The following is a 22,680-nucleotide window of genomic DNA, read 5'->3' as shown; positions in this document are numbered from 1 at the left end:
TGTCAATTATCATTTTTATCATAACAAACCCAAGCAATCTATTTATGATACTCAACAGAGATTTAATATTTTAGTGATGACAGTAAGAATAGAATAAATTTAGCTATGTAGTTATTTAATTCAAGACTTTTGTTCGAATATGTTATGCAAAGAGTGGAAAGTGGAATGATTAAGAAATAAAATGTGATATTGGTTAGATATATGAAGGTAATTTAAGCTTAACAAATCAATCACCAATAATCATTTCAACAAAAAAAATCAACATTTCCAACAGTAAATACAGATGATACTTACCTAAAATAGACAGCTAAATCTGTCACCCAAATTGCATCTTCAATCACATTCACAACAGTTGAATATTCATCAGGAGACAAACTATCAAGAATTCGATTTCCCTGTAATGAGATAAATATTAAATCAAAACTAATTAGCAATTTTGGCTATCAGGTATCAACAAAGTCATCAATGCCTTAAACATTACTTACAAAATATGTGATAAATTAGTAAAGGAAATAATTTTCACTGAGAAATAATTTTCTTTACAAATAATTTGATGCAAATAATAAGTAAAATTCAACATGAATATCAAATAAAAAGTATTTTCATATCTTAAATTCCAAAAATAGATATATTTATCATGATTACTTATGTTTAAATGATGTAATTTATTTAAAATATTTAAGAGAATAGACAATAGAATATTTTTACATAATTCCTAATTATAGTTGATAAACATAATATTGCTTAAAATGACAATATTTCCATTCCATTTCTTAATAATAAAGTTGATTAATGACTTGTCAAGAAATTTTCACTATAACCTTGCTTATGCTTCAGTATTTTTTAGCAAAATTTCAAGTATCTCTAACAGTTAATATATATAACAAAGACTACAAACATTACATCAAACTGAATGTTGATGCTTAGATGGTGTGAAAATTAAACCAAGAAATAATATATACATTCCATATTAGCACTCAATAAAATGCCAACATGCAAGTAAATAAAATTATTTTCAGTTTTTGCATGTAGAAATTCCAGTGAGAATTTTTAAGATAAATCAAAAGAAAAAAAAACTATATATCTTGAAATCATACTAAAGCTAAAGTAATAAGATGTTACCTCACTATTCAATAAAATAATAAATTGATCAAAAAGATGATGTTCCATTGTAGAAGTTGAGTACAGCTGGGCCAAAGTGGAACATGGTCTAGAAAATAAATTATTGCTATAGAGATAAATAATTTTCTAGGTGTAAATTTTCACAAAAATAAGAAACAGGGTTAGTTCAGCATGAATATACAAATAAAACAGAAATTAGATTGAAAGTTAATTTTAATATGAAAGATTATTTATCTAGATTATTTTCATACATCAAACATCGACTTTTGTGTATTTCCACCAAAATCTTTGAAGATAATAATATTGAAGGCACATAATTATCTTTCCCAATGCCTTCTACTCATGTACTAGAGATTTTTAATTTTTTCAACAAAATTTAAATTATATTCAATTTAGTTGAGCTTATCTTTAAAAACCAATTGTATTTATTAATAATGCTAAGCTATTAAGTTAACTTAGAATAATAAATTTGCTGCAACTCCATCTGTATTTATTTGTTTTATATGTATGCAAGGAAAAAAAAAAAAGAAAAATATTTATACTTCCATGTCATACAGTTTTCGAATTTCGAAATTCAACCCCTTAAGAAGTTTTAAGATCTTTAACTTAAATAGGTGCTAATTAACTTATTACCATTTTAAAACTTTCAGATAAATGGCATTATTAGTTTGAACATTTGAAGCATATTTATAAAGATGGTTTGAATTTCTCATTCTAAAAATTTGCCAACATATATTTGTCCAAGGAAAAAATATGAAGTTTCTAAATGGATATTGGTAATTTTAAGAGAATAAATTTTAAAATATAAAGAGTTGAAAGATAAGGAAACTTATAAGGTTTTTTTCGTCAGACGCTTAATGTTTACTTGATTTAATAATACAAAATACATTTTATTACCAACTGCTACTCAAAATAGAATTCTAAAATTCAGATAATGATCAAACAAATTATTTTTCATGGCTAACATGCATTCCGTGAAGTGCTAACACAAAAGAATGTTAACATAAAATGAAACACAATAAATGCTAACAAAAAATATTTTAAAAAATGATTTGTGTTGTGGCTATTGTTTTTCAAAAATATTTTTTATTTTCCAGCAGATTTTGTAAACTTCATTCAAACTTCTAATTTTTAGGAACCATCAAGTGTTTGAGCCCTGATGATACGAAAGCAATTGGTAACAGAAAAAGAAATAGTATTTTAAATTAGTTACCAAGTAGTTAAAACAAAGCTAAAATATTACAAAAAAATTGCTATAAATTGTATTTAAATTAGTTTAGGAAAAAAAATTATTAAAATTAGAGAAATAATTCATCAGACATGAAATTGATAAGTGAAAAGTGGAGTTCTGGAAATAAGTAATGCCATAAAAATGGTTTTTGCACAATAATACTGATTATTGTGCAAATTGCTAATAATTACTAAAATTACTGATGAAAAATAAAATATTTTTTCACTCTTTTTAAAAGGGTATAGTGATTTTTTAATAGCATTAGTAATCTTTTTAAGTGCTAAGCAATATATATATCCATATTTCACTGGAATCCATCAAAGTCTGTGGAATTGTATAAGACTCAAATAAAAAAATTTAATTTTTCTACTATATTATATATATATAAAGTACAGAGAGGTTTTGATTTATGATTCTAATATTATTTTGAAAACAAAGGGCAATTTTACAAAAAATCCAAAAGAATAAAATGCACATTATTTTTTTCATTTAAATAGAGCATTTAAAGAAATTTGATTGCACACATTATCTTGACAGAATTCAGTTTTCTTTGTAAATTCTTTAAAATTTAAGATAATTTATCAAGAAAAATTTACAGAAATACAGAAATCAAGAGAAACAGAACAGTAATTCCAAAACATATTTTATTAATCAAAAATAACATAAAATTAAAACTGCCTTTTACTTTAATTGAAATGAGTTGTTTGTTCCTCTGTCATGACAAAGACAGGCAATGATAAGAGACAAAGTTTCCACTTCTCCAAATACATGCCAGAGCTTTGTGATCTAAACAAGTATATTTAAAACAATTAAATATAAATTTAAAACTAAATAAAATACAAATAGTGTCAAAGAAAGTAGAAGCTTAGTTTAGTTATATTAACATCCCATTTTAAAGCAACACTAGGGTTAGTTTGGGATGGACCTCGTAATTTTGAACTGCTGTCAAATGACGAGGACAACACCTAAACTGACAACTCCCTCTCCAAACTTCCATACCACACCAGCTTCAGAACATTAACCCCCCATCGGATTTAACCTGAACTGGACCTACTTATACAGCAGTTCTTCAGTGGAATCGGATTTCGAACCTGAAGTCCTTCGGTTTCTTACCCCAGGCCACCACGGCTAGAAAGTACAGGCACCAAGTTCCTTAATGTTACAGATGCAAAATGTGTTTGCATTATATAAAAGCATATTTGTGAAATCCAAATTAAAGTATCCATTATTTTCAAAATTATATTATTTCCTAAAAATTTAAACAAAAAATTGATTTAAATCAAGAGTTTAATTAGTCTTCCATTACTTGAAACTGATGAAACATAGAATGAAATTTTGTAATAGTAAGAGATTCTTTTTATTAATTGCACCAATACACATTTTTAAAAAGAAGATTTAGAAAAAGATCTAGCAGGGCAAAAAGGTTTAAGTTTTGGCTCCAAATTCCAGACCCCATCTTCCAATCAACATTTAAAACTTAAATCAAAAGCAAATTTTGGTTCAGCACAAAATGTTTAACATAAGCTATTTATAAAGAAAATTAAATGCACTTAGAAAATGTATTACCATAAGACAGGAAAACATCATTTGATTAACACTGAAAGCATGATTCCAGTAGCGATAAGCCACTGGCCTGTAATTTTTTCTCACACTCAAAAGCCACTGACGCAAGACCTATATTCAAAATGTGCAATACAATAATTATATAGATACATTGTATGTACAATGCAATAATGTAATTTTTCATATATACAGGAAACAGCAGTCTAGATTGGCATATAGAAATTTGATATTTTTGGCTGAAGAATATATTGGCTATACACAATAGTTATGTTTTTTCAAACTTTTATATTTAAAAATATATATATTATTTTATATATAATAAATTAATTGTATAATAAATTTTTATTAGCCACCTTCGGTGGTTAATCAACTGGCTTCAGCAGGAAAATATATATTTTTTTAAACTTTCAATTAAATTTCTTATGCATAACTTAATATTCAGGATTCCTCCAAATAAATATTTTAAGCATCAAATTATGACATACATGAAAGCCATATAATTTTAATAGCCTAAAATCTGTTTTGTTCATTTTGTACCCAACAAAATGAAACCCTATGACATCATAAATGATCATTAAGATTCTGCAAAACTTTTAGAAGGATTATGGAATATTCAAAACTCTTAACTTAGAGCCATGCATAAAATCAGTACATGCCAAGTAGTTTTTGTTTGCATGCACATCCTTCCCCCTTCCCAACAGATTAATAAACATTTTAGTTGAGATATGCATCAATTCCAAGTATAATAAAATTCAGTTCTAAAAATGTGGATAAGTATCTATGATAATCACTACATTAATAAGCAGTACATCTGTCCATGATAAGTAATACATTTAAGATGTTAAAAAATTTTACTACAAAAAAGACATTTGTGCTTAAAGCAGTCTTGAGAAACATTTAAACAAATATAAAATATAACCTCTAATACCATAACTGTAATTTTGAACTAAATGTAAAATTAGGTTGCTGAGTAACAATTTTTTTTAAAAAAAATTATTCATTTTATCAGAAAAAAAAATCTATGTAATACTTTTCTTGGATGAATACTCATAACACATAAATCAGATTTCTCAAAACAGAAATTATTATATAACAGCTATCAGTTATTTTTAAAAAATAAGAAAAATAGAAAGGCAATGATATACTCAAACTTGCATCATAATTTATGTGAAATTTTTCAATGAGATTCAAATCCGTGAACATTCTAAGAGAAGCTTTCAACGTGTCTTCATTGTCAAGGCTCAAAGCATTGTACATCGAGTCTTGCAATCTGTATATACACATTGAAGGTACAATACACTTCTACATATGATAAAAGAAATTAGTTAATTCACAATACAGAATTCAAAATAAAATATGTTAACAATGAATAATAAGCTTTGGTTTTTTAGAGCAGCTTTACTTCCATGTGTATGATGAGTTGAATAATTACATAAAACAGATCCATCCTTGATGGAAAAGTGTTAGCAAGTATTGGTTTTCAATTAGTGTTTTTATCATGACAGGTCATTCCAGTAACTTATTTCAAAATTAACAACCTTTACTTAATTGCAATGAAATGATCATTTGACTTCAAATTGTTTGGACATATATAAAAGCTCCTATTTCATCCAGAAAGGTAAGTATCAACACAATCATTAATGGCTGCTTTCATCAGATATTGGTTTACTTGTAAAATTAAACATAAATGGTGAAAAATAAAATTGATATTACAAAGTAATAACTAATTATTTTAGCTCATAGAAATATGAAGCCCAAGAATGCAATCAGAAGGTGGAAAAAGCTGCACAAGGATATATATTTTTAATGAATTTCAATTTCATTAATAAAAATATATTCAATAAAAGGAACTTTTAGATATTAATATTTCATATTACAAAAAGAAAACAGTATTTTCAAAAATTATATTTAATAGTTAATTTATTACGTACATTCAAAGCCTTTGCTTTTTCAGTTGGAGAAGTTGTGTGATATGATAAAACTTCAAGTATGACTTTAGTTTTTATAAAGGCCTTTGCAGCTTTCACATACATTTGAGTATTTTCTATACCCATACCATAGTATAAGGCAAAGGTCTAAAAAGAGGAGGAATAAATAGAACACACAAGAATAATTTTTGAAAGCATATATTAGCAGCAGAAGATAATACAAAAACAATTTAAAAATAAACATCTAGAGTAAAAAGAATTTAAAAGAATAAAACCTTAGATACAGCAGAATCTTTCTTATCTTAAATCAATGGGATCTTGTTGATGAAACATAAGAAATTTTCCTGGAGAATTGTTAAAGGACTTATGCTTCAAGGACTTATTTAACTGATGCCATTTGTTAAATTTTATAATACATTGCTTTGTAACTTAGTATCTAAGATTCTTTGCTTGCTTTTTTTACATTGCTTTTTTTTTGGGGGGGGGTCTATTATCATCATCATCCTTCTCTAATTATTTATACAGTTAAAAAAATATATAATTTTTTCTACTTCTCACTTTATTTATCAAAGCATCAATTTTCCCTATTCATTAACATATTAGATATTTTTTTATCACATAGATTTAAATTAATACATTAAATTTATACTAATAGAAGTATCTTTATTTTGAGATTGCCAGTTAATTGGATGCAATCTACATGAGATTTTTACTATATTTATACAAATACAGTTAAATAAAATACATATATTAGAATAAGGAAGAAATAAAATCATGTAATGAATAAAAAAATGACCAGATGTGAGAATTCATGGTTAATTTGAAAAAATATATTCAAAAAGAGATAATCACTTTAAAAAGATGTTCATCATTTTTGTTGAATGGAGTTCCATTCAATTTGTTGGTAAGCTGGCAGACAGCAATAATTTTATTACAAGCATTTCGAATTGGCATGCAAAGCACCGAATAGGGATGAAAACCATTGCATCCATCCACCTAAAAAAATTCATTTTAAGTAAATGAAATTTGTTGAAAGAAAATTAGTTTTCATAATGTTTAGAATGCTTTATAGCTTGGATATGTTATCACATAGAAAGTGACATCACTTCACAATTTTAATTATGATACAGGGGGAAATAAGCAGAATACCTTTTTTCTAAAATTCCTCAAATTATGCAAAGATATCAAATATTAAAAGAAATAAATTAAATATAGTATATAAATTAACAGATACTGAAATTAAAAGATATAAATTTAATTTTATAGAGAAATTCAAATAATAAAAGGCAACACTTACTGATGAATCAAATCTATCATCATGTCGAACATCAGGGATATTTAAAGTCTGAAAAAAAATGTTAATCACTACAACTATACTAAATATAATGAGTAGGTTGAAAATATAAATATTTCAAGAATAAAAGTATATTTTTAGGTCATTAAATTTCTTTCTAAAGAAATATGACAGTATACATGTATAATGGGAACAGAATAATTCTCTCTGAATATAAAATTAAAATATCATTCAATTATTACCGCTCCAGTTGTAGCAACATAGCCAGTGATTCTCATATTTATTGGAAAGCGACCTTCAAAAGAACTAAAAGAATAAAGAACCTCAATTTCTGATATCAAAATAAATGTAATTATAAATTTACTTAAAAGTAGATTTATAATTATATTGAGTATAAAAATTTTAACAAAAAAATAATTTTGATATTTCACAAACATCAATAAAACAATGCCTTTTCTATATTGTATTTAAAAATACAGAAAAATGCTCAAATTTATAAAAAAAAAGCTCAGTTATAAATAAAGCATATTTTTAAATATTTCTACAGGATATTTATCAGAAAAAAATTTTAAAATACTTAATTCAGAAAATATAGAGTATCTAGGTGAGAAAAACAAAGGTAAAACATGGAATGATTGATACATTATAAATTAACTACTTAAAGTATTAAAACATATATTAGTCTGACAGTTTCTTAAGACATTAAACATTACTTGAAATAAAGAATAAAATTCAACATAAAAAAAATTTTTACTCTTAATTTTCAAATGCAATAAATATAAAAATATATTTTAATCTTTTAAAAATATAATAAATGCTCACATTTTTATAAAAGTTTTTATACTATCTGGTGCAACAACAAACATGATATTCTGAATATTCCCATTATTATTTCATCTACATAATTAGATTATATATATTTTTTGTTAATTTTTCCATTCTTTACCGTCATTTAAACAAGATAATTTTAAAATAATTAAAAACTAGAAAAAAATATATATATTATTCTTTGTTTAATATAATATTTACCACTTTCTAGATTCAGGATCTTCAGCTTTCATATCATTAATGTTCAAATCAAAAACTCTTGAAAATTTCTGAAATGAAAAATTATGAAATGTCATTATGGCAAGATTATTAAAATATCAATAAACACAAATAAAACTAATTTTTCTTTACTTTAAAAATAATCAGGCATATCTTTTAAATACTTTGATAAACTATTCTTTATAGTTTCAAAAATAATTAAACACACACACACACACACACAAAAAAAAACTGAAAACTCAAATATGTATAATGAATTTTTTTGATCTTGAAATAGGATTGGAAGGAACCTGACGATTAAAAAAATAAAAAATCATAATCACATATATTTTTGAAATAAATAAACAATGATATAATTTTGTGCATATATAGCAAAATAAATATTATTGGAAAATGTATATCATTTATGCCTTCTCAAATAACAAAACATGAAAAAAATAAATCTATTAAAACAACAACAAAAAATTTTAATCATAGTACAAATTTTTAAAGAATGTTGGAACTTCCCTATGTCTAATAAGTGAAAATATGAAAAATTATATAATATTAAAATTACTACATTATATGTCATAAATATTACTTTGCTTTTATAGAAATTTGAGAAAGTATCAATTTTAAAAACAAGTGCTTCACATAGTCCTGAAAATTGACGCTGCAATAACCGAAATTTGAAAAGAATAAATAAGACTAGAAAATGAGAAACCTCTTTCAATTCAAAGTCTTGCAGAATCATATAGATAAAAATTGAGACACTGGAGCATACTGAAAAAAGCCTTAAGTAATAAAACAGCATAACAGAATTTATTTCTCATCAAGAAGAATGGAGCATGACCATCAAGTCCTTATATCAGAGGTTCTCAACCTTTCCGGTGTCACCGATACCTTTTCAAGAAAAATTCCAACATCTCCCCTCTTCAATAACAATTAATCATACTAAATAATAAAAATTTGTTTGACATTATTGATTATTTCATCTGTCTAACTAGTAAGATTTAAAAAATAGAAATAAAAATAACCATTAAAGACAATAAAAAAAATTATTAAAACATTTTAAATACAAAGACAATCGGAAATAATAATAAAAAAATTAACAAATTAGTAAAAGCTGGTGAAGTTTTAACAGCTTGTTGAATGTTGGTTTTTAATTTTGTAAACATAGTTGCAAATTGTCATATTCAACAATATGTAGTCTATTGCTTTTCTTTGATAATAAACTTTTGAACTAACTTTCTTAAGCAAAATGAGAAGAAAAAGAAATTAAAAATTTCAGTACTCTTGCCCTCAACACAAATTAGAAAATGAAATTTAATTTTTTAAATTAGAATTCTTGATATTCTCTATCTGAACTGAACTTTTTAGTTCTTCATTAGTTAGAATTAAAATCAATATTTAGTTCTTCATCTCTTATCAATTGAGTTTCCTTTCTAAATTTGATGATTCTAGTGTATCTGTGTTTTTGAAAGGATCCAAAATCTAAATCTAGCCACAGCTGATATGTAAATCTATTTTTCAGGTATATATTCACTTTTTAAAAATGAATATATTCATGAAATGTGTCTGCAGTCACCATCTAAAGCAAGTTGGCCCATGACTGCCTTAGTGGTCTCCAGTTACCTTTGGACCCACTACTCACTTCGTGAAAGGTGTCAATCCCCACTGAAGGAAAAGCATTGCCCTCGTTGGAAATCTATGAGCAAATATGGTAATTAGTAGAGATGATATTCTCATTAAAATTTCAAAATCAACTACCATTGACATTTTAAAGTATAATTTGTGCTGATCTGCTTAGAGTTAACCTTTTCGTTGTTGAAGAATTGTATATCAGCTTAAAATTTTTATAAGCAACTACTGCTAAAAAAAGTATGAAGACAACCAAAATGTTATTTTCCATAGGTAAAAAATGCTATAAAGGTTGGTTACAAAGTGTAGTTTGCATATGTTTGAATCAATTAGAAATAGAATATCTTGAAACATGAAGAATTTATAGGTTTATAAATGCTTGATATAGGTTTATTTTAATTATTTAAAATAAAAATTTAAAAGCCTTTTAAAATAAGTTTTTAAATTTATATAAATAAACATATCAAAACCAGTAAAGTGGCTTTCTTACACAATTTCAGAGAACTATAGTTCTCAGTTGAAAAAGAAAAAAATATCATTGCTCTAGTTGTTCTGTAGAGTAGAACACAAATATAGTATTATTTTTTTTAAATTCTATTGAAAAAAATCTTGAAAAAAACATTAAAATGATTTTTTTCCCAGTTTAGTTTTCTCTTAAAGTACAGAGAATAAAATAGCTTAATTAAAAAAATGAATCTTAATTTTTTGAATGCCAAAACGTTTTATAAATAACGTGAAGATGAAAAAAGAAAATGGAATAATGAAACCGATAAAAAAAAATGAATATTTAAGAAAAAATTAGAATATTCCATAATTTTTCTTTATTTTAAAGGCAAGATACAACATGCAAGAGCAAGGTTGTTTTTTTAAAGATGGGAGATAATTTTCTTAGATATTTTATTAGGACAGCTGCACTTCTTAAAAAACACTGACAGCACTTAACAGACTATTTTTTTAAATTACAGAATCTTTAAAAAAATTAGTATTTATGAGTATCTTATAAGTTCTGAGAAAAAAGCTAACTATGGTCATTTCCTTTCATCTTCATACCTTTCCTTTTATGTCTTTCACAATTAAATTTTTTTGACAAAGTATAAATATTAGTGTTAAAAAACACTTTTTTTTATAACATAATCGGCAAAAGGTACACAAGTTTATTAAGTACTATACTCTTATGCAATGAAGTTGATTTAAAATCATATAATTTATTATTTAATATTATTATATTTGGTACTTCTAACTAGTATTTAGACTGTAATTGAATTCATGGAAAAATAAATATAATTATTAAATAAAAAAACACACAAACCTTTGCATTTTCAGACACTAAAAGAATCTGACATTTTTCACATTGCAGTAAAGACTGTGCATGAGCCATAATCCTAAATACAATATTCTCAGTTGTACTTTGTTCCCTAAAGATCATATGGGCTAAATCTAGCAGTACCTATCAAGGCAAACATTTTTCTCATAAGTTAATCTGATGAAATATTGTGCATAAAATATGATAAACAGATTAAATAATATGTCAGTAGTATATGATTTAATGACGTTTATAATAAGAAAATGACATAATAAAGTTTTAAATAAAAAGTCAAACTATCTCAGCCTGATTGCAAGATATAATATAACAGGAGCTCTTCTGTATTTAGCAAATATCTAATTTTTTAAATATAACACATATGGATAGAATACTGCTAAAAAATTAAATTTTAGTAATAATTCTAGTACAGTTCCAACTTCTATAGCTCATATATATGGAACTCATAATTTTTATCACAATATGCCACATAAGATTTTTTTAAGGCATTATGTGTAGCAAAATGCAAGAGGAGTATTATTAGTATTTAAAAAATATAATTACTAAAGTCTTGTAATATACATGCTAATATTTGATAATACAAAATAACTATAATTTGTATTATAATAAATAAAAAAAAATATTTGCAAAAGAAAAAATGTAAAATCAAAATCGGGAGAAATGAACTTACTTGATTTTGCTTATTTTCTAACTGAGACCTCTCATATAGTTCTGCATTATGAAGACCAATACCACAAAATTGTAAATACTGGGAAAAAACCTAAAAGACATGAAATGTTTTACTTTTCAGATTGCTCAAAATTAATATACACAACAAGTATTGAATAAAGTTTGATAATGAATCAAATTATACACACACACACACATTAATTTAAAATACTTTATTGCCTACCTCTTGAGCCTTATGGCATATAATTGCCCCATTGACAAGAAAGAATATTTACGAATCATATAATAATGAAAAAGGAATTGAAACAAAATTATATAGTATTTTGTTTTGTGTAACAATATTTTGCAACATGCTTTTGTGTCTGCTTTCAGATCCAAGTTTTGAGTTTCAGTTTTATGAACATTAATAAGAAGTTTGAGATACATGCTTGTTCTTTGCTTACTGTGCATGGTTTTGTCGATATTTATCCGCTTTCCCAGTATTGCGGAAAATTTAGACTTAGCTAGCGATACTTTCATTATTTTGAAAACAAAATGCGATGAAAATACTATCGAAATCTTCTCAGTTCAGTACTTAAAATACAAGAAAGACATGGAGGAATAGCAATTAGCAATGGCTCAAAAAACATTAAAAATTTTATTTCACAATATTTTCACAATAATAAAACCGGGCAAATGATAATAAAAGGTGTTTCGAAAACAGAAAGAAGGAAAACTATGTCAATAAGCATTTACTGTCTTCCCTTTATAATTAATTCTTTTCTTGACAGATGGCAGCACGATTGGGTATTGCATTCTAATGCAGCGAGTAGAAAGCAATCAGAACTTGCAATTTCATCTTCGTCTGTAGCTTCGTAATCTGTAGAATGGTAAACTTACGATCGTGGGCGGAGGCAGGAACTACATGGTTCTATTATCATAATGGTTATATTTTTAAAAATATCAATATACATGTAGGTAATTTTAAGTTTCGAATTCTTGGTTTTATTTTTCAAAAAAAAAAAAAAATGGAATATTCTAGTCCCATTATTTTCATTTAACATCAAGGTAATATTCTTGAATTTTGAAAAAATTAATTTAACCTCAGATTGTTATCTCTTTATAGTTCAGTATAAAAACAAACATTTTAACCAGCATTCTCTTCCCCTTTTTTTTTATATGATAGTAGTATCGATTTCTCTTAAATTTAATTTAATGAAAAAAATATTTCCGAATTCTTGAAGTATATATCCAAGATTCCTGTGATATATATTGATATCTTTTCAGAGTATCAACATACATTTTGAGGCCCCATAATGCCTTAAGTATGAGGGGCCCAATTGTCATCGTGAAAGCTGAATTATCTATTACTGCTTTTGCAATTCCCAGCATATTCAACATATCAGGACCAAATTGAACACAAATGATTGATTACTTAGTGATTTCTAGTGCCATAAAAATTTATTCTAAAATTCCAATTGTTTTTTTATATATTATATGTTAAACAGTAAATTAAAAAGATTAACCCACAATTCATGTCCTATATAATGTATTTCACAAAATTTATTTAACTTACTTAAATTATTCAATTTAAAATTCAAAACAATCGCTTATCAGTGGTATCAGTTCCACTTACATTGAATTATTTGTTTAAGCTTAATCAATGTTTCTAAACGTAAAATTGTAACAATTTTTATTATTGTATTGAAAGAAAAATCTTTATCTTTTAACCACTCTGTGCTATAATGATAATAATAATAATAATAATAAATTACTATAGTATTGTTCGTTTTCATTTTATAGTACATCCATCTTTTAAAATTTACGCTCGGTGAAATAACCATCTAAAGCCTGCAACTAAAATGTTTCATCAGCGCATAGAGCGTATGAAAGCGTCGGTTTGAAAGGTGAAATTCTTCATTGTTTGGTTGAGGCCACAGTGGCCGGTAAGGTCTCGAGCTCATTGCTGGAGGGCTGTAGGTTTGAGACCCGATTCCATTGGTGAACCTTCGTGTAAGCGGGTCTGGTGCATGTTGAATCCATAGGCGCCATATGTCCTCTCCCTGGTATGATGTGGAAATTTTGAGAGGAAATGCCAGCTCAGGTGTCATCCTCGTCATCTGTTCAAAATTACGAGGTCCATCTCAAAATAGCCCTAGTGTAGTTTTAAAAGAGGGACGTTAATATAACTAAACTAAACTTGATTGTTTGGTGCATGCAGATAAATTTTATCTTCATCTGCAAGATTTTTCGCATTTTCATAGTAAAATTTTACCATTATAACGCTAGTTAGATGTGCAAATTAAATTCGAAATTAAAGAAAGAGGAAGTTGGTAACAATATAATATGTGCCCAAATGGTGAGACTAAATGTGTCTTTTTTTCGAAAATCTAAAATAGTATTGAATTATTAGAATTAAAGGTCTTAAAACCACTAAAATATCGAAAATATGAACTTGAACATGTGATTGTCTTTCTCACAAACAAAACTTATGAATATAGTTGATGCTGAGGGTGCAATAGTCAGTCAATAAGAACGTACTAAGTTTTTAACCGCCTGTGGTGGTAACTTCATAATCCAGATAACAACCTCCGGTAAAGAATGTACACTTTTGTCTAGTAGCTTTGTTACTCGGCTATGAACCCTAACGTAGCGAGTTCTAACCTCAAACTTGCACACGCAGATCAAAAACTTTCACTCTGTTTACTTTCCTTAGTATAGTAACAGCATAGCGATTTTTACCAAATACGCATCGATAAGCCCTATTCTCAATTAATACGAACGGACTTTTCGCACAGTTCAACGCTCTTCGTAGCATTTTCTGAGCAATTTCTTTTAGCAGGTCGAGACATTTCGAAATCAATTAACATCCGTTTTTCTTTCTTCCTAGATTCAGGAAGACTCACCTTCTCGTCTGCGTCCGTAAAAGGTTCCTCCCCGCCGCACTTGTTGATGATCTGCGCCACACCTTTCACCTCGCCGTCTACGTCCAGGATGGGCATGCACAACATGTTGCGAGTCGTGTAGCCGGTCTTCTGGTCCACGCGGCTGTTGAAGCGATCATCCTGCAGAAAAACAAGAAAGGAATTTATTGAAAGTCAATAGTTCTTGTATTATTTGAATAAATCCTAACTAATAATAAAAACAAGTGTGTGTCCGTTGACATTCTGTATAGAGACGAAATAAGACATTTTGTTGTTCTTGGCAGTGCATATTATAAGGCTCCTAATTTCGTTTCACTTTTCGAACGCATTTTTAACTTAATAACCTTTTGCTAATGATTTATAATTTCGATTGATAATATTTATTTTAATAACTTTGTAAAAATGTGTGCTATTTATTCCATTTCTACTATTAGTTCACACTCTCCCCATATATATTTATTTATATATCTTGTTCAAATTTTCAATCGTTAATAAAATACTTTTTATTCATCCACTCAAGTTCAAATACATTTTTTTAAACTTGTAGTGGATGGCTTGATGTTAATACAGTTTTTATTTTCAAATATTAATTAATTAATAAAATTTAATTAATTAATTTTAGTTTCATATGGGTACCAATAGCAGTGCAATTCCCCGCTAAACGCAGCTACGGCACTGCTGAACGAAGAATGTTACCATTAATACTATCATGGGCTTCAACAGTACATAAGATGCAAGGTAGCATTGTTGATTATGCAGTAATATATCTAGGACGAAAGCTCTTCGCAGCAGGTCAAGCATATGTCGCCTTGAATCGTGTAAAATCATTAAATGCACTATTAATTGAAAAACTGGACTGCTCGAAACTCACTGGAAAGGTTCCTTGCAATAATAAAGCATTACAAGAGATGGATAGAATGAGAAATTATAGACTACCATCAGAATAAATAGTTTTAAGGATAAGCCGAATGTGATCTTTGGATGGGCTATCAATCTAAACAAATCTTACTTTCCCTCCCCCCCCCCCCCCTCTTTTTATGATAACTAGTGCCATTTCTTAAACTGATACTTTTCTTTAGTTCAGATGCCAATGTGTGGGTGGATGGGAGCTTTGGGTTTCATAAGAAGTATGCTGTTCATAAGAATATTTTGAGAAAAAAAAATACTCTTTTGAGTTGAATGTTTTAGATTTTCACTATGTGCGCAGAAGAACATAACCTAAACATTATCTTACCTAAACACTATTAAGTCCCGCGGTAAATGTTAGAAGGTGTTTTAGAATAAAAAACCGCATTCCTACGACTGATTATTGAAGTACTTCCTTTTTTGAAGCATTTAATTGTTCTTTATAATATTCATTTAATTTAAATGGTCTTATAATTTAGAAGGAGTAAATTAATAATTCAATATGTTACATTTCATGTGACTCGACTTTGATTTTATACTCACGTTGATAAAGTTTTCAGTCCATTTGGATTAGACAGAAACAGGCTCTATGTGCCTATGTAAAGGAAAGACTAAGTCGTGGCCTTTAAAAATGGGCTTTGTCCTTTCACTCTATAATACAAAGAAAGCCCTTCTAGGTGGAAGGCAGAAAAGGATTTCAGTATTGTATCTTTTGAATAATATGTCTACTGATTCTGATGAAATCTAATATATAAAAATCTCATGCCACGGTGTTTGTGTTCGTACTCCTCCGAAACGGCTGGACCGATTTTCATGAATTTTTTAATGTGTATTTGGTAGGTATGAGAATAGGTCGTAAAGTATATTCCACAACGCTAGGTAATTAGGGTATTCCTATCCATGTTCACCGCACGCTGATGAGATCAACGCTTGCTTGAAATCATCGTCACTGTGACGTAACGTTCAAAAAGTCCAGCTAAAAATAAACACGCGCTACAAGATCCATCTGCTGACACATTCTCGGACCAATTGTTAGATATCGGCGATGGAAAAGTTGCTGTCTATAAAAATACTGGATGCATAAAATTTCCCACTAATTTCTGCTCTATCGTTGATTTCGCAAAATGCTCTTATTGACCGCATATTTCCCGATGTACGCACATAATACATAAATCATGCGTGGCTGGTAGAAAGAGCCATTTTGGCAGCAAAAAAATGTGGACGTCGACATTATTCTTTGTAGGATAACATTACGTTCTGAAATTAAAAGTTGGGTGTACACAGCATTCTTCAAATCCAGAATTTTCCGAAATGGCACGATTATTTCCTCCGCACCTCGAAGTAATGTATATATTTAAGTGCTGCATTTAATTTCTATATTACATATGCAATTTTCGCACAGTTTGACTCTTACTGCATTCTGCAATTTTATGTGACATATACATGCTAGTCTTAAGTACTTTTTTTTAAAAATAAAATTATTTTTGATCCTTCTGATTTAGTTTGCGTAATTGCAATTCGAGATATTTCCTAGACATCACACAATTCTAACTACCATGTCTCGCTGACAGATGTAAATTAATAAGGAATGGCTGATATGACCTCAAAAATTGATATAATATCCAAGGTTACAGATTTCTTCCCTTTCATTTAAGTGAAGAGGTTAGAGGAAATAGATAATCAAGTATTATAGTCACACATGATTCGTTTCCGCGGCTTTGAAAGATATGTTTTTGTTTATTATTCTAAAAGCTGTTTCCAAATATTCAAGACTTGATTGTCAATGTCAAAGACGAAGTTCGATAGGGACTTGAATAATGATTTGAATTTGAAAGATTTCAGTATTTAGTAAATTAAATCTTGCCAATAAACTAAACAAATTTTTTTGGGGAAACAATCTTCTTCAATTGGGGGAATTCCTCTTAGCTCATGGTCCTTGTCTCGCACCTAGTTTTAAATACACGTATGGTAGTATTTATAAGCTGTAGAAAAGTTCAATTTTGATTATAGGACACTGCAATTGTATATCAGAGTTTTTTAGCCATTAAAGTCATACTTGATTCTAGTAATTATTATAAAAACAGCATTTATTAAATGATTAAATATCAGAAACTTATTCTAGTTATATCACCAAAATGAAAACAAATTAATATCTATTTTATTACTATACTCATTGCTATTTTATTATACCTGCTCACTACATAAGAAAAATCGTTATTTTCTTATCAAAGCACAGTCAAAATTATGCAAAGAATTTCCTAAGTAATTCGTGCACATTTAATAAATGTCACATGAGAAATTTAATCCTGAAATAAAAAACATACGCCATTTTAAAATTATATAGAGAGAGAAAGAAGCGAAATAAAATCTAAATCTATAAAACCAGTTATTTTTCATAGTTTAGGAATAAAACAAAATTCTTAATTTAAAAATATCTGGATCCGAAATCAAATTACATTTTTCAATAATAGAAGGACAAAAGTTTAAAAAAGTTGATGAAACTTTGAAAAATATTTAACAATTATAGCAGCTATAAAAGATACTTTTGAATATCATAAATTAAAAATATTTTTAAAATTTATTAAAAATGCGGAAGTATTGTAACAACTAAATTTATATCAGTGACGACATATTTTTGTAATTTTAGATGATCTAAAAATTATTTTGTGCGATAATACTTACAAAAGTTGTCACCAAAAGCATCGAAAGTTGCTTATTTTTTAATTGAAATTTTAATTAAAATTTTGAAAAAAATCTCTTCATTGGGCACATTTCTATTTAAGTATGTCCAGCCGAATTTGGTTTATTAAAGCAGCGATTCTCAACCTGTGGGGTATGCCCCCCTAGGGCACACTAGAGGGGGGGGCGAGAGAATATCCCAGAGAAAATATTATTTAAAAAATTTATTAACTGTCTGAAAGGAAAGCACATATACACATAGGAAACAAAATACATTTCCACATATTTAATAACTTAATAAAATAAAACAACTTACTAAATCAAAACATACTAAATTAAAAACAAATTTAATAATTATTGGTCACTTCCTTGGGGCTGTCTTGCAGAGAAAAGTTTTTCGAAGGAAGGCTTAGTATTAGAAATAGCTACTCTCAGTTCTGTTTCTATCTTTTGTTTTCAAAGGAGCAGAAAATCCAGTTTCACAAAGGTAGGAAGTTGAATGGTAATAGAATGAGAAGTGCCCTTGTTTTCAGTGCAGAAAAATTCATCCTTACTCCTGCCCAAAATTCAAATAGTGATTTATTACTAAATTGTCTTTTAGTTTCGCCAGTTGTCGTGAAGTATATGACTTTTTCTTCCTCATCAATTGAGAGTCCTTCGGAAGTCTTATGAAATGGATCCCTAACCCACTCGTAACTTGTTATCAGTTTGTCGTCAGCATGAAAATACTTTAAAAAATTCTTTGCCAGCATGGCTAAAAGATTTTCAATGGTTACAAAAACAAATTTTCCATGTTCTTCTTCAGCCTTGTAAGTTTTTGTACAACCATCCATATTTGCAAACAGTGTTAGGTCTTTTGCTTTAAATTTCTGCTCTACAATTCCAATTTTCTACAAAAAACATTATCTCTAGTATCCAACATATGTGTATTTGCCCCTTGGAGTTTGTGATTCAAGTTATTTAATTTCTCGAATATGTCGACCAAGTACCTCAATTTCATCACAAATAAATCATCGCGAATATTCTCTGCCTCCGGTCTGTTTTCTTCTTCTAGGAAAATGGCGATTTCTTCTCTTTATTCATAAACACGTTGCGAAAATTTCCCTCGTGATACCATCTTGCTTCGCAATAAAATAGTAAAGCTGAATGTATTGAACCCATGTTTTTACAAAGTGCGGAAAAGATTCTAGATTTCAAGGGACTCATTTTTATATAATTTACTATGGTTACAACCGTAGTTAACACAATATTCAGACCAGGACTCGTTTCTTTCGAAGTCAAAGCTTCTCTGTGGATCATGCAATGAGTGCACTGAGGTGATTTTTGTTTTACAAGTGTTTATATACCTTGGAATCTTCCGGACATTGAACGAGCACCATCGGTGCATATTCAGATGCAATTTTCCCATTCTATGTTTGCCTCGTTCATAAAATTATTTAAAATAGCAAATAATGCGAGCACTGTTTTAAGTTCTATTGGTTTGCAGAAAAGTAGTTCTTCTACTACTGAGATATTATCACAAATTCGAACATATGCTATTAAATGAGCATCTTTATTACTATCTGTTGCTTCGTCAAGCTGTATTAAAAATAATTTGTCACGCAACTTCGAGAAAAGCTTACACTGTACATCTTCAGCTATATCGCTAATTCACCGAGCAACAGTATCATTTGAAAGAGGTATTTACTGCAATTGTTTTGAAAAATTATCTCCAAATATAGTTTCTATAATTTCAATTGCTGCTGGTAAAATAAGCTCTTCACCAATGATGTGATGATTTTTTACATTTGGCTATTTTATATGAACTTTGTAAGTTGCAATTAAAGCTTTTTTTATTTACAAAGTTTCTTTAAAAATGATTTTAATTTTAATTCGAAGAATTCTCTGAGTTTGTTGACGTACTCACTATGAAGTGCTTCCAAATGTCGTTTAAGTTTATTAGGTTTCATGCTGTCTGCGGCCAACATTTTTGAGCAAATGATACACAGGGGCCTTTCTTCTTCATTTACTTCAGTACTGGTAAACCCAAAATTTAAGCATTCTTTAGAATATTTTCTTGATTTTATTTTCGGAACCACGCTCGTCTGTGTACTTGTTGATGCTTGATTATCGTCTAATGCTTGCTTACTTCCGCTTAAAATTTATCCATGAGTCTGCATAAATCTGCTGCCGTGAATATTTAATACTGGGAATTGCAATTAACACGAAAACATATATAACATAGACATTCACAATAGATTTGATAGCTATAAAAGGATCGACTCGAATGAGACTGGCTGGATTTGAAACTTGTGTTCTCGAACATTTTCTTTCTTCCTACGAGAAAACATTTGCTCCGCGCATGCTCGAGAGGGCATCGGTCGAGTGGATTCCCTTCCACAAATATTGCTTATTTTTTCACTTTGTTTAGTCATGCTTCTGTTTCATTTCTTTTATTATTCGAAAAAATGTATTCCCAGTTTCTAAATGTAGCTCACCCCGTCTAGATTAACTTTCATTAACGAATTTTTCTACTTTCATATTCTTTTAACGTTATCTCCCTGTTTGGCTTTCATTTCAAATATAATATTTAAATTTTCCCCGCTTTCATTCGCTTCATCTGTTTACCGCCCGCTTGTCCAAAATGTAAGATTCGGTTTCTCGCCAACGTTGGCTCAGTTTTACTCTTGTTTTGGCAGTTAGTTAAAAATAATTTAAAAACAGAATCCAAAATACTCAATATACATTATTGTTGTATACATTTTATTGTAAGCTGGGGGCACGATGAAAATTATGATTGAGAACTGGGCCGCGAATACTGAAAGGTTGAGAAACGCTGTATTAACGGATTCTAATGCTTCTGTAGGGTGTGTAATGTACCAGCAAATAGATAAACAACAGACTTTTTAGTAGAGATAACTATCTGCAAAATGGGCACTAAATACGGATATCTCTTCCATCTGAAAGACATTAGAAGATCATATTCCAAAAATATTTAATTAAAAAAACCTTAAAACATCGTTTCGTAATGTTATATCAAAAAAAAAATTATTCTAAACTTACTTGGAAAGACTCTCTATCTAAAATTTATCTTCCTACACACATTTATAAGCCCATACAAATAATTCTGAATTTGTGGCTGCGCATTTAAAAATTTTTAAATTTAGTATGTAATGATGCAATTACATTTGTAGATCTTTATTATTTGGGATCCGTTTATTCAAACTGCAAAAAGGTTATTAAAATACGCGATTTTTTGCTCTAGATTATGAAATTAAACACAACTTATGCCGTTTTGTACCAGTTTATGAGTATAAATCAAGCAGTTAATATTTCCATTGGTTTTTAATGAAATCTTACAGCGTATATAATCTCCTAATAAAAAGCGGTAACCTTTCTCCTCAGTTAACACTTTTTGTTCTCGGTTAGAAAAGAAACCTTTGTTTTCCTAAAGTTCTATCTTTTATTTAAACATTTAATCATATTGAATGGAAAATAATTTATAATAAATGAAAATTCTTTAGCACTGTTGAGATGATAAAATTTTTAACTAATGTTTGCGAGGAATTTTCGATCTTTAAAAGAACTTAAAAAAAAAGAAGATATATGTAAATTTTTGTTTTAAAATTAATGAAGAAAATTTGAAAAAAAAGTGAGGATTACCCTGTTTATTTTTTAGTCTAATCAAAAGACTAAAAAAATAATAAATTTGCACATTAAAATAAGAGTTTATTGTTATTATTAACTCACTTTTTGAACCAAACGAAAGAAAAATAGAAATTCTAGTCACCATCCATATTAAATTTCAATACTTAGCACTTTGCTCTCACATGAACACTTGCAATGTATAACGCTAGCGATCTCTTGCTGTTATTCAGAATGCTAAAAAAGAACAAAATCAACGAGATACCGGGTTTCTTTTGAATGCCTTTGATTCAGAAAAAAAAGTAATTACATTGTGGATAACTAAAACGCGAAACTTAAGAATCGCACTATTGATTTGGGACCCACTTAAGTGCAGATCTTCGTATCTAGGTGCTTCTAGGGGATAATTCTTGAGCATGATGTATGAACAAGATTTTTAACTAGAGCCTCGATTACTCGGCATTTTCATGCCTTGGATTAGTCAAAAGTGTCAGATGCTCGAAGTGACTTAATTAAACTACCCGATATGAAGATTTCGAATTAGAATACACAAGGATTGTGTATTCTAATTATTCTCGAACATTTTCGAACATTTAGAATACATAAGGATTGTGTATTCTAATTAGAGGACGATTAACTAGTCAAACCATACGAGATACCAGGCTTTAAAATACATTTTTATTACCAACGTATCAGAGCTTTTGTTCTTAATTTCGTGAAAAATTAGCCTAGTTTGATGAATTTTTTTTTCGAAAGAAATACATTCACGGAAT

General features: G+C 28.3%; 1 protein-coding gene across 4 annotated transcripts in view; it reads right to left on the bottom strand.

Moving 5' to 3' along the window:
* Positions 1 to 22,680, bottom strand: part of LOC129981703 (dual 3',5'-cyclic-AMP and -GMP phosphodiesterase 11-like) — a 54,218-nt gene that overhangs the window by 9,158 nt on the left and 22,380 nt on the right. For 2 of the 4 annotated variants that reach the window (XM_056092643.1, XM_056092644.1), the window contains exons 5-17: positions 14,681 to 14,839; positions 11,797 to 11,886; positions 11,115 to 11,252; positions 8,168 to 8,235; positions 7,381 to 7,444; positions 7,142 to 7,189; positions 6,697 to 6,840; positions 5,848 to 5,991; positions 5,072 to 5,218; positions 3,920 to 4,027; positions 3,039 to 3,139; positions 1,123 to 1,210; positions 295 to 395 (exon numbers count right to left, since the gene is read on the bottom strand). In XM_056092643.1, the coding sequence (XP_055948618.1) occupies positions 295 to 395; positions 1,123 to 1,210; positions 3,039 to 3,139; positions 3,920 to 4,027; positions 5,072 to 5,218; positions 5,848 to 5,991; positions 6,697 to 6,840; positions 7,142 to 7,189; positions 7,381 to 7,444; positions 8,168 to 8,235; positions 11,115 to 11,252; positions 11,797 to 11,886; positions 14,681 to 14,839 (1,400 nt within the window). The remainder of the gene's footprint in view (positions 1 to 294; positions 396 to 1,122; positions 1,211 to 3,038; positions 3,140 to 3,919; positions 4,028 to 5,071; positions 5,219 to 5,847; positions 5,992 to 6,696; positions 6,841 to 7,141; positions 7,190 to 7,380; positions 7,445 to 8,167; positions 8,236 to 11,114; positions 11,253 to 11,796; positions 11,887 to 14,680; positions 14,840 to 22,680) is intronic. The other 2 variants (XM_056092645.1, XM_056092646.1) reach the window with 2 other exon arrangements.

The sequence above is a fragment of the Argiope bruennichi genome, chromosome 8 (genome assembly GCF_947563725.1).
Source record: "Argiope bruennichi chromosome 8, qqArgBrue1.1, whole genome shotgun sequence".
NCBI classification, from domain to species: Eukaryota; Metazoa; Arthropoda; class Arachnida; order Araneae; family Araneidae; genus Argiope; species Argiope bruennichi.
Note: the sequence above shows the minus strand (reverse complement) of the source record. Positions and strands in the feature narration are given on the sequence as shown.